At 47.9% G+C, this 13432-nt stretch overlaps 1 protein-coding gene across 1 annotated transcript in view; it reads left to right on the top strand.

Moving 5' to 3' along the window:
- The window catches only part of DIS3L2 (DIS3 like 3'-5' exoribonuclease 2), a 246597-nt gene that overhangs the window by 141324 nt on the left and 91841 nt on the right, over window positions 1-13432 (top strand). Inside the window, exon 12 of the mRNA XM_056850570.1 lies at window positions 11718-11830. Coding sequence (XP_056706548.1) covers window positions 11718-11830 — 113 coding nt within the window. The remainder of the gene's footprint in view (window positions 1-11717; window positions 11831-13432) is intronic.

Raw genomic sequence — 13432 nt, forward strand, 5'->3', positions numbered from 1 at the left:
AAAGCTTCTCCCTGTCCACTCTCTCCATAACATAATTTTATAGACCTCTATCATGTCTCCCCTTAACCGCTTTCTTTCAAGGCTAAACAGCCCTAAGCGTTTTAACCGCTCCAGTCCTCTCTAGTGTTGCATTGTGCCTCTGCATCCTGACTCCCTTCTTTGCCACACCCCGTCCCACCTTCTGACTGGGATATAAGGGCTCAAGGATCTCCATTCCTACTTGTATTTGACTCTTGAAAGCTTACACCCCCAAAATCGTGTTGGTCTCTAAGGTGCTCCTGGACTCGAATCCAGCTGTTCTCGTGCACAGGGATCATATCATGTCAGCCAAAGCATGTGTTTGTTACAGAAACCTGCCAAGCCTGCAAATAACCCTAAAAGTTACCAGGCCATGAAGGTTTCTGCGCTATCCTGCTCCTATATTGTTCCAGCATAGTGTAGTGGTTAAGAGTGGAAAGAGTTCCCCTCCAGAGGAACTGGTTGGCTGCTGGGTGAGACAGGATGCTGGACTAGATGGACCCTCACTGGCCTGATCCATCTGGGCTCTTCTGATGTTCGTATGAAGGCCTAGGCCTCTATGCCCTGTTGTTGGACCTCCAGAGGAACTGGTTGGCCACTGGGTGAGACAGGATGCTGGACTAGATGGACCCTCATTGGTCTGATCCAGCAGGGCCCTTCTGATGTTCTTATGAAGGCCTCGGCCTCTATGCCCTGTTGTTGGACCTCCAGAGGAACTGCTTGGCCACTGTCTGAGGCGGGATGCTGGACTAGATGGACCCTCACTGGTCTGATCCAGCAGGATGCTCTGCTGTCCATTGCTTGGGTCTGGGAATGGAGCAGAGTTTGGGACCGAGTTTTTACCGCCAGGACGGGCAGAGCCCCTTTGTGCGCCGGAGTGAATAAAGAGTCCATGGGACGGTCAATTTTTACTGGATATTGGGGCAACCTGGAAAGAGCGTCAGCAAGCACGTTCTGTTTCCCAGGTACATGTTTAAGTACAAAATGGAATTGGGCAAAGAAGTCAGCCCAACGCTGTTGTTTCGCGGACAGTTTGTGGGTTCCTGTGAGGGCCTCTAGATTTTGTGATCGGTCCAGACCTCAAAGGGGACCCCGGACCCCTCCAAAAACTGCCTCCATAGGGTAAGGGCATGATGGACGGCCGCTGCTTCCTTCTCCCAAATTGGCCAATTCAATTGAGCGTGCGCAAACTTCTTGAAAAAGTAAGCACAGGGGTGGAGAAGACCGTCAGCCCCCCTCTGGAGAAGAGCCCCCCCCATGGCCACATCGGATGCATCTACTTGCACAACAAACATTTGGTTCGGGTTGGGGTACTGCAGCACCGGTTCCGAAGTGAAAAGTCGTTTGAGGGCTGTAAAAGCGGTTTGGCATTGACCAGTCCAAAGTACCTTGGCGGTGGGTAACGTAGCTGAGACTCCTTTACCTTTAGTTTTAAGGAGGCCGGTGATTGGCAGTGCCACTTGAGCAAAGTTGGGAATGAAACCACGGTAGAAATTGGCAAAGCCCAGAAACTGCTGCACTTGTTTACGGGTGGAGGGAGGTGTCCAGTCAAGAACCGCTTGCACTTTAGCAGGGTCCATGCTGAGGCCCCGATGTAAAATGATGTACCCCAAAAACGTTAGTTGTTCTTGGTGGAACTCGCACTTAGACAACTTAGCATAGAGTTGATGATCACGGAGACGTTGCAACACTTCTCTGACTAGAGCAATGTGTTCTTCCATGGATTTAGAATAAATAAGGATATCATCAAGATAAACTACCACGCCACGATATAATAAGTCATGGAGGATCTCATTAATGAGTTGCATGAAGACCCCCGGGGCCCCTTTTAACCCGAAAGGCATCACAAGAAATTCTGAATAGGGCAAGTGCTGTCTTAATGTCAGCACTTGCCCTATTCAGAACCAATAACCATGACAGGAGACAAACTGGTCCAAGGAAGATGGTTTACTGGCAGCATAGGTAAGCAGAGCATACAGGATCTAAGACAGCAATGGAGGGCACTGGGATACACTTGACTATATAAAAGCATAGAAAAAAGTATTCAGCATTGAGCAGCACAGGACAGGCTCATGAGATTACTATTTCAAAACAGTCTAGAGATGCCTCCGTTCTCACGGAGTACTGTCTACTTCAAAGAGTCCAAGAATGCAAAACAATCCTTGGGAGCAAGTTGGTGGAAAAGCGAAACTGAGACACAGGCCTGACACAGGGCCCTTCTGATGTTCTTATGAAGGCCTCGGCCTCTATGCCCTGTTGTTGGACCTCCAGAGGAACTGCTTGGCCACTGTGTGAGACAGGATGCTGGACTAGATGGACCCTCACTGGTCTGATCCACCTGGGCTGTTCTCATGTTCTTAGGAGCATCAGCTGGTGAGCGTGAGGGTCTCATCGTTCCCCTCACAACCTGGTCTCGGAGGCTGACTGTGGGAGACTCTGAGCTCCCTTGCTGAAGAAAGTGGGGCTTTCTTTGGATGTTGTCTCCTTGCCATGTTCACGCTTGCTTCAGTGTTTCACGTCGAAGGGGATGGTGGCGTCTGTCGCTGTAGCGGGTGATCGGCGTGAGGGGGAATAGAAGGAACAGGCCCAGCCGCCTTCGGTGCCCCTTGGCCGAAACTCCTTTGAGTGACTCTCACTTTTACTGTTGCCTTGTAAACAAAGCTGCCGATGTGTGTTCAGCTGCTTGGCTCCTCCAGAAACCAGAATGCCCTCAAGGCACGCAAGGAAGGTTTGAGGCCAGCCGAACAACACCCCTGGCTTCCCTGCACAATAGCTTGGCACTGTGGGTGTGAAGAGTGACTGTGCTTGTGAAACAAATCTGTCTGGACGCAGTGGGAATCTAGAACGCGGGCGTTCCGTCTTCGGAAAGCCAGCCCGGTTCGTTGGCCTGTTGCATGGCATGGGGGAATTCTGGATATTTTTCATGCGTGTCCTTCACAGGGATAGAAGAAGAAGAGTTGGTTTTTATATGCCCACTTTCTCTACCACTTAAGGGAGAACGAAGCCAGCTTACAATCACCTTCCCTTCCCCGCAACAGACACCCTGTGAGATAGGTGGGGCTGAGAGAACTGTGACTAGCCCAAGGTCTCCCAGCTGGCTTCATGTGTAGGGGTGGGAAAACAAATCCAGATTAGCCTCCGTCGCTCATGTGGAGGAGTGGGGAATCGAACCCGGTTCTCCAGGTCAGAGTCCCCCGATCCAAACCACCGCTCTTAACCACTACACCACGCTGGCTCTCAAACTGGCTTACAATCGTCTTTCCTTCCCCTCCCCACAACAGACACCTTGTGAAGTAGGTGGGGCCGAGAGAGATCAGAGAGGACTGTGACTGGCCCAAGGTCACCCAGCAGGCTTCATATGGAGGAGTGGGGAAACCAATCCGGTGCTCCAGATCAGAGTCCACCGCTCCAAACCTCCTCTCTGAACCACTATACCACGCTGGTCTTTTCCCCCTTTGTTGTTGGTGACCCCATAGGGTTTTCAAGGCAAGAGACATTCAGAGGTGGTTGTTTGCCCCTGGGCCTGCCCCTGCGTAGCAACCTTGGGCTTCCTGGGTGGTCTCCTATCCAAGTAGTAACCAGGGCCGACCCTGCTCAGCTTCCAAGAACCTACGAGATCGGGCTAACCTAGGCCACTGCATAGCGAAGATTAAGAAAATAAGCTATTTCCCTTAAACAGTATTGTTTAATGCGTGACATTACGCAGCACGCAAGTTACTTCTGAGGCTCAGCATGCTATGATTTTTTCTGTACCTTAACAGCTGGTACCTCTTCTGACACAATCTATTAATCTGTTTTCTCACCCCAAAAATTGTTTCTTGAGAAAGTGAATGTGCATATTGTACCCAGCAGGGTGTTCCTTCTTCCCATGCTGTTCACACAAACTTAAACTCTGCATCCCAGTTCCTAGGGCAAACACTTCCTTTCAGTTGCTGGGTTGGCAGTTTTTTGCTGAGTACTTACAGATTGAACAAACCTTCCTCTCTTTCTCATTCCCTTCATCCCGTTACACTTTTCTCTTTCTCGATAATAAAGGAAAATTGAGTACTCCAGGCTGTTTTTGTTCACGAGGTGAGATCATCGGTGGAGAAGTTGAAATCCCAGCTTGCTCAAAGCTCTTCTCATAGGTGTGTTGTTTAAATCATTCCTCGTTCAATAGCAGCGTAGGATTGGACTCACACACCGCATCCTGGAATGGTCTCAAACCAATTAGATCCCCCACCCTCAAATCTTATGAAGATCGTTGCAACTCTAGGTGTTTCCACATGAGGCTGATTATTTGGAACCATTTTCAGGTTTGAGGCGGGCACAGAAACCCTCTTGGGCGGTGGCTGATGACTGAGGCCAGGAGAGAGGCACCGGATGCTTCCCCAGGGTTCCCCAATGTGATGCTGGTGGGCATCACGGTACCCACCGGCACCTTTCCAGAGCCAGCATAGTGTAGAGGTTAAGAGCAGCAGACCCTAATCTGGTGAACCGGGTTCAATTCCCCACTCCTCTACATGAAGCCTGCTGGGTGACCTTGGGCCAGTCACAGTTCTCTCTCCGAACTCTCTCAGCCCCACCTACCTCACAAGGTGTCTGTTGTGGGGAGAGGAAGGGAAGGGGATTGTGAGCTAGTTTGAGACTCCTTAAAGGGAAAGAAAATTGGGGTATAAAAACCAACTCTCCTTCTTCTAATTCCGGCCAAGTGTTAGAAGAGTTCTTCCTGCACCTGGGAAAACTGGTGTTATTTTGATACTTTTAGATAGCAGAACCAGCAAGGCTGTCAAGGATAGGACGTTTTGGAGGACATTGATTCATAGGATCGCCTTGAGTTGGAAGCGACTTGACTGCACTGAACACGCACGATTGGTGTGTGGAGGTGTTTATCTGCCACTTTTTTTTTTTTTTTTGCTTTGGGTTGAGGATACATTTTCATTAAGTTTAATTACCTCTTAATTTGGATTTCTGTTTTATGTGTCAGGCATTGTGAACAAATCATGCTTTGGAAAAGCACAATATAAATTTTAATGTGTAACGAATGTGGGAAACCATGTGTAGCCTGTGGAGTTGGTGTTCCTGCCGAGGAGGCCATAATTATTAGATATCTTTTCCATGGCTCCTATAAAGCTTCTTGCAGTGGTTCTGTTTCTTCATCTGTCCCCCAAATTAGCCAAGTTGTTTAGAAGATCAACAGTTAAACAATCTCCCTTTCTCCCATCTGTTCTCCAGCATGGCGTAGTGGTTAAGAGCAGCTGACTCTGATCTGAAGAACCCGGTTTGATTCCCCACTCCTCCACATGAAGCCTGCTGGGTGACCTTGGGCCAGTCACAGTTCTCTCCAAACTCTCTCAGCCTCACCTACCTCACAAGGTGCCTGTGGTGGGGAGGGCGAGGGAAGGCGATTGTAAGTCGCTTTGAGACTCCTTAAAGATAGAGAATAGCAGGGTATAAAAAACAACTCTTCTTTTTGTTCTATTATCTCTTAACTTGGTCTTCAGCTGAAGACGGGCATCTCTAAAGTTCTTTAGCTAATCTCCTCCCCCCTTTCTGTTCCTGCCTCTGCTGCCTCTCAATGGATGGATGCCCATTTTTTCCAGCCAGTTCGCCAAAATGGAGCTTCCACTTGTTTTTTCCCCCTCCTTCTCATCCTGTTTCTACTTCACTTTCATTCTTGAAAATGTTGATGTTCTGGCCTAGTTGTTGATTCTTTTCTCCATGCCTGTTCTTTCCAGTATCAGAGGAGCATGCCTATTATATTAGGTGCTTTGAAACACAGGCAGGACAATGCTAAGAGCATACGAAAGGCCTTGATGGATCGGACCAAGGTCCATCAAGTCTAGCAGTCTGTTCACACAGTGGCCAACCAGGTGCCTCTAGGAAGCCCACAAACAAAACGACTGCAGCAGCACTATCCTGCCTGTGCTCCACACCACCTAATATAGTAGGCATGCTCCTCTGACACTGGAGAGAATAGGGATGCATCATGACTAGTATGCATTTGGACTAGTAGGCATGAATAGCCCTCTCCTCCATGAACATGTCCACTACCCTCTTAAAGCCTTCCAAGTTGGCAGCCATCACCACATCCCGAGGCAGAAAGTTCCAAAATTTAGCAATGCATTGTGTGAAGAAATACTTCCTTTCATCTGTTTTGAATCTCTCCCCCTCCCGCTTCAGCAGATGACCCCGCATTCTAGTATTATGAGAAAGGGAGAAAAGCTTCTCCCTGTCTACTCTCTCCATACCATGCATAATTATATAGACCTCTATCATGTCTCCCCTTAACTGTCTTCTTTCCAAGCAAAACAGCCTCATTTTAACCGCTCCTCATAGGGCAGTCGCTCTAGTCCCCTGGTCATTTTGGTTGGCTGCTGCAGTGGTCTTGTTTGTGGGCTTCCTAGAGGCACCTGGTTAGCCACTGTGTGAATAGACTGCTGGACTTGATGGACCGTCGTCAGCATGGCTTTTCTTATGTTTTTATGTTGTCTTTCCTTTTCCTCCAAGTTCTTGCCAAATCTTCTTATTTCCAATTGATCAATACGTCTTGAATTCGCCTTTAGATGCTGCCTGACTTTTAGTACGCTCTCCCGGTTTTTCCCCACATCACTGTAACTTTGCTCTGACTGGGTCTTCCTGCTTTGGTTCTCCACTTGGTTAAGCTCTAAAATATTGAATACTTAGTGTATACCCCATCACTCAACCAAAGGTTTTCCTAAGGTGTGCATGAGCACCAACCCAAAACACACAACTAAAACAAACTTTTATACCCCTGAGTGGTAACGAAAAACAAAAAACTACAATTCATTGTAGAGAAGGAGTTATGCAGTCGATGAGCCGCCGCAAAAGGCCTTTGGTGGTCATGACCATCTGGTGGTCATGTACCTCACCCCTGAATGAAGCGACCTCCGCAGAAGACCCTTATTCTTGGGCAGTTTCGTATGAGAGCAATCGGTCTTTTAAGTTGGTAGTTGCAGACCAGTCTATCATCTATTGAGGCGCATGGTGCATTCTGGGAAATAAAGTTTCAAATATGCCTGTGGGGCTGTCTGGGGAAGGGCTGTGGCTCAGTGGTGGAGCCTCTGCTTGGCATGCAGAAGGTCCCAGGTTCAATCCCCAGCATCTCCAGTTAAAGGGACTAGGCAAGTAGGTGATGTGAAAGACCTCATAAGAAGAACGGCCATGCCAGATCAGACCCAGGCCCATCGTCCAGCATCTGTTACCACAGTGGCCAACCAGGTGCCTCTAGGAAGTCCACAAACAAGACAACTGCAGCAGCACCATCCTGCCTATGTTCCAATGCACCGAATATAATAAGCATTCTCCTCTGATCCTGGAGAGAGTAGGTATGCATCATGACTAGTATCCATTTTTACCAGTAGACATGGATAGCCCTCTCCTCCATGAACATATCCACTCCCCTCTTACAGACTTCCAGGTTGGAAGCCATCACCACATCCTGGGGCAGGGAGTTCCACAGTGCAACTTTCCATTGTGTGCTTTCTTCCATTTTGTGCATCTTTAGCCAGAAGCAGCTTCTGCCCGCCCCTCCAGAGCTGGACAAATAAACACAGATGGGATTTCTATCAGGCGGGTTTCTTTCCCCCTTTGCCAAGTGCTCTTAAATTTTAATTTAGCAAAGAAGGCTGAAAGTTAGCAACAGGTAGCTGCCACTGCGCGACATGAGCTTGAAGGGATTAGTCTGTCTGGATACATTTGGAAAAGAAAATAACGAGTATCGAGTGTGTTAGAAAGACCCCGGGGGTGTATCTTACAATTGCTTTCGCCTTGCTTTTCGGGACGAAGGCGAAGGAATATTGGGGTGTCTTGAATTTCAGCCCCTCCGTCCTCTGGCGCTATTTCAGCGCATGATGTCAACCTGTGTAACCGAGGAAGGCTCGCTTCAGAAGTTCAGGTGCGGAGGAGGGGGAGCAGGAGGAGGGGGTGGTCTTAGGTTGCCCCCCCCTTGCTTTGAGAACCTCCAGTGGGAATCCTGAGTGAAAACCGAGCTCCGTTCGCCGTGTTTTCGTTGGCGGCTCTCGGGCTGGATTATCTCGCCTGACGGGATCTTGCCGGGTTTGTCAACGTTCGGACGGAGGACAGAAAGTTTGTGCCTGGAAGAGCTCTCAGTTTAGGCGGCGAATTAGCGCCATGATGTAATGACCCTCTCGTCCCCCTCCCCCTTCCATCAATATTTGCCCAGTGGGGTCGGCGTATTACAATACAGACTTCAAAAAGAATATCTGTTTTCTGGCCTCCTGCGACCGCGTGGCTCCCGTTGCTCGTAATATTCATAGCGGTTCGGCCGAGATTTCCCAAAGCCTCCGTAGTTTCGGGCTCGGACAGCCGGTTGTTCCCCCACAGAGCAGTGTTCGCAGCTTGTGATAATATTGTGATACGTTAGTAGGTGATGGTCAGAGGGGGGCCATTTGATCTTCAACCCACATCTCTTTCTCTCCAGTTGTGCTAAAGTGTTTCGCAGTGTATCCCGAACTACAGGGATGGAATGATGGGGAGGGGCTGTGACTCAACAGTAGAGCATCGGCTTGGTGTACAGAAGGTCCCAGGTTCAATCCTCGGCATCTCCAGTTAAAGGGACAAGGCAAGTAGGTGATGTGAAAGACCTCTGCCTGAGACCCTGGAGAGCCACTGCCGGTCTGAGTAGACAAAACTGGCTGTGGACTGAAGGTCTTGACTCCGTATAAGACAGCTTCATGTGTGTTCATGTGTGATTTCTCTTCCCTTATGCATGATATCGATACTCTCAGCAGGCCGTTTGAGTGAAAATAAAGTTCTGGAGGCAGAACTATAGTTTGATAGTGTGTATATCCACATTCAGGAAGCAAGATACCAATATTTTTTTTTACTGGTTCTTGTAGGTTATCCGGGCTGTGTAACCGTGGTCTTGGAATTTTCTTTCCTGACGTTTCGCCAGCAACTGTGGCAGGCATCTTCACTCTGAAGATGCCTGCCACAGTTGCTGGCGAAACGTCAGGAAAGAAAATTCCAAGACCACGGTTACACAGCCCGGATAACCTACAAGAACCAATGAACTCTGACCGTGAAAGCCTTCGACAATATTTTTTTTTACTATTTATAATATATTAAAGTTTTGTTGATTTATTGCATGTAGCCCATTAGTATTCATTCTGTTATTAGGTTTTTTTTTTTGTCAGTCTTGTTGGTTACCTGGATTTTCTGGGTTGAAGTTTTTCTTTCTTCCCCTTTCTGTTCTGGTTTTGCTCTCAGCGAAAAATGCCAAACAGGGAGTCCAGCGACCCAGAATAGGACAGCCTTCGAGAGGGAAAAGGAATAAAGGAGTAATGTGATAATATGGCCTCTGGTAGATTAGAAGCCCTGACCTGGATGGCCCAGGCAAGCCTGATCTCGTCAGATCTCAGAAGCTAAGTAGGGTCAGCCCAGGTTAGTATTTGGATGGGAGACCACCAAGGAATACCAGGGTTGCTGTGCAGAGGAAGGCACTGGCAAACCACCTCCATTAGTCTCTTGCCATGAAAACCCCATAAAGGGGTCGCCATAAGTCGGCTGCGACTTGACGGCACTTTACACACACACACACACACACACACACACACACACACACACACACACACACAGTAGATTAGAAATGGTACAGTTAATATCATTAGATATAACATGTGTCTGGGCCCAGGTGTGAGAAACGTCTGACAATTGTAAGAATTTCTGAATACAGACGTGAAGATATAGTTCATAGATGGGTATATTGGTTGGGGTCCAACAGATAAATTATACGTATGAAACCATTTAATCCCTATTTTGATAGTCTTGGTTTTGATCTTTGAAAGTTGAAAGAATGAGTTAACACTGCTTTTATATATTTTTGGAAGGTATTGAAGTACAGATAACTTTATATGGTGCTTGAACGTATAAGGTAATTAGTTAGCATGTTTGCCAAGAATGCCCTTATCAGGTGGGACAGCTAGCTATTATAGGAAGCTGATTTTGAAGAACTATAAATAGGGAAACTGTGAACTGATCTGGAGCATTTTCTTTGAAGACGCCCCATGCCTGTAAGCTGCTTACATCTGATAAGAAATTTTAATGATCTTGTAACATCAATGGATGGTATTAACATATTCTTTTAAGTTAGTGTTAAAAGTGTAAATAATCATATTTGAAGAAAAAGATAGAGTGGAGGCAAGATTTGTCTGGTGATAGTCTTTCTCGTGCACTATCCCCCAAACGAACCCAAAAACGTTGTTGAGATGGATCTCTTGCCAGAAGATAAATGATCTGATATAGGAAAACTGCTTTGGGTGCTTACAGCTTCTTTGAGTGCACACCTGTATCGGAGTCAGGCCTGGCCAGAGTCATCCAGGACAATAATGGAATTAAAGAGACCAAACAAAAAATATTAATGTACAGAAGAGCAATATTCAAGCCCTGTAGCACCTTAAAGATTGACAAGATTTCCATGATTTCTCAAAAGCTTATACCCTGGAAATCTTGTGGGTCTTTAAGCTGCTGGCACTAGGATGCAGAGGTTGACTGCCTCTGAGGAATTTTCTAACAGAGCGGTTCCTCAGTGAAACAGGCTTCCTCGGGAGGTGGTGAGCTCTCCTTCCCTGGAGGCATTTAAGCAGAGGCTAGATGGCCATCTGTCAGCAATTCTGATTCTGTGACCCTAGGCAGATGATTAGAGGGAGAGCATCTTGGCCATCTTCTGGGCATGGAGTAGGGGGTCACTGTGTGTGTGTGTGGGGTAGGTAGTTGTGAAATTCCTGCATTGTGCAGGGGGTTGGACTAGATGACCCTGGGGGTCCCTTTCAACTCTATGATCCTATGAATGTGGAGGTTCCCTTTAGTCACCGTGGCTGGTAGCAGCTAATGTATCTGCCTCACATACACTGTCCTGTCTGTTGGTTTTTGTTGGTAATGTCTGTTAACGCTTGTTCCCACCCACCCCATCATATAGGTATTGTAGGGGTTGGCAGTAGCTTTGGCTTCACTGGTTGCAGCTAAGGTCCTCCTCCTCCCCCTTTGGTCGGCAACCCTGATTGCTGACCTTTCCACTTTCCTCTTTTTCAGCCAGAAGGGGGGTCTCTCTGGCATTTTGGTGGAGTTTGGTGCATATCTCTGGGTGGGGAGATTGGCACCTTGGAAAGGGAACTCTCTCCTCTGGGGGGAGTTCATTCAGAATCCATGCAAGCACCCAGTGCTGAATCTTTCTGCTTCTGCATTTTGAAAAAGGGCAGAGCCATACAGAAGTACAATGGGTGGTTGTTGCATTGATCCTGCAGCCGTTTCCTTCCCTATATAGTATAGTGGGTAAGAGCAGTGGTTTGGAGTAGTGGGCTCTGATCTGGAGAACCGGGTTTGATTCCCCACTCCTCCACGTGAGCGGCGGAGGCTAATCTGGTGAACCGGGCTGGTTTCCCCGCTCCTCCACATGAAGCCAGCGGGGTGACCTTGGGCTAGTCACAGCTCTCTTAGAGCTCTGTCAGCCCCACCTACCTCACAGGGTGCCTGTTGTGGGGAGGGGAAGGGAAGGTGATTGTAAGCTGGTTTGATTCTTCCTTAAGTGGTAGAGAAAGTCGGCATATAAAAACCAACTCTTCTTCTTCTTCCTCCTCTTCCTCTTCTTCCTCTTCCTCTTCCTCTTCCTCCTCCTCCTCCTTTTCCTCCTCCTCCCTGGCCAGCTGCCTTAACAGCTCACCTCCCCTTTGCCTTTTCAGGTAACTTTGAAGTGGGAGTTCACATCGCCGATGTCAGCTATTTTGTTCTGGAAGGAACAGCGCTGGATAAGATTGCAAGCAAGAGGGCGACAAGCGTCTACCTGGTGCAGAAGGTGAGCACGGAGCTGATGCCAGACAGATCACATTCTGCTGTGAACCCCATCTGCTTCCCTGTTAACAGAGTCCGTAGGCGTGATTCTGCTGCTTCTGAACTGGAAGGGTCCATTTAGCCACCTTGGCAAATGGCCCTGTCATCCCCAAAAGCCTTGAACTCTTTTTAAAAAGCTGTCGGGAGGGCCAGAGGCCAAACTGCTCACTAAAGAAGTGCGCGTGTTAAGTAGACACTTTCCTTAATCAACTCCAAATTGACGTCCAATCAATTTTGTTGAACGACCCTGAACTATAGAGTATATAAAAAAGACATGTTTTCCCCCATTTTTAGTCGTTCTCCAGACTTTCCATTAGTTTTATAGGCCACTGTAATGTCCCCCCTGATCCCCCCCCCCCGTTAATGGGCCTGGCTTTCTTACTAAACTTAAATGCTTCAAGCACTTTTATCATTTTTTTGCAGAGAGGGAGCTCCAACCTCCTGATCATTTTAGTAGCCCTTTATTGTACTTTTGGTACCCTTTTCGAGAGGGGGGCAATCAGAAGCACTTGCAGCCCTCTGCCTATAGCTGTGCCGCTGATTCATATTAAGATATCTTGAGACACCGTTTTAATTTCCACTCTCATCCCGTATAATTCTCAATGTGGAGCTCGCCCTCTTTGCTGCCACAGCATGCTGGAGTACACTCTCCCAGTGATCAATGTCATATTGATTGGTTGGGGAAGGGGCTGTGGCTCAGTGGTAGAGCATCTGTTTGGCATGCAGAAGGTCCCAGGTTCAATCCCCGGCATCTCCAGTTAAAGGGACTAGGCAAGTAGGTGATGTGAAAGACCCCTGCCTGAGACCCTGGAGAGCCGCTGCCGGTCTGAGTAACCAATACTGACTTTGATGGACCAAGGGTCTGATTCAGTATAAGGCAGCTTCATGTGTTCATGTGTGTTCATATTTCTTTTCCTGTGTTTTCATGGTTGCTTAAATGTACCTGGAGGGGGTGAAAGTCCCTTGCCTCACCTGATGTGTTTGCTTCTGTGAATTGCCCAGGAGCAATTCATCATTGGGCTTATGTTTCCCCCTCCCCCATTTTGGGGCAAGAGAAGTGTTGGAGGAATCGATGGGCTGTATGCTTCTTCACTCCAGAGACACAGCATCTTCCATTGGCAGTCAGTATCCACGTTTGCATTGCATTATCCTGCACCCAAACAACCCCTGGTCATCCAGGGGTTTGTTGAGGTCCAGAAACAAAATTCTTAACCGCAATCACAAAGAGGCACCCAGCTGAGTGCTGAGTTCAAAACGCAGTACTACAAAACAAAACCCAGTACTACAAGACAAGACAGATTTTCACCCATTGGCTAAAGGTATGTTTAGCCTGGAGAGGAGACGACTGAAAGGTGATATGAGAGCTATCTTGAAGTTTCTGGGCTGTCATACAGAGGATGGAGCCGAGTTGTTTTCTGTTGCCCCAGAAGGTCGGACCAGAACCAATGGGTTGAAATTAAATCAAAAGAGTTTCTGTCTAGACTTTAGGAAGGACTTCCTGACAGTTAGAGAGGTTCCTCAGTGGAACAGGCTTCCTCTGGAGGTGGTGGGCTCTCCTTCTGTGGAG

This window comes from Euleptes europaea, chromosome 5 (assembly GCF_029931775.1).
Source record: "Euleptes europaea isolate rEulEur1 chromosome 5, rEulEur1.hap1, whole genome shotgun sequence".
Taxonomy (NCBI): domain Eukaryota; kingdom Metazoa; phylum Chordata; class Lepidosauria; order Squamata; family Sphaerodactylidae; genus Euleptes; species Euleptes europaea.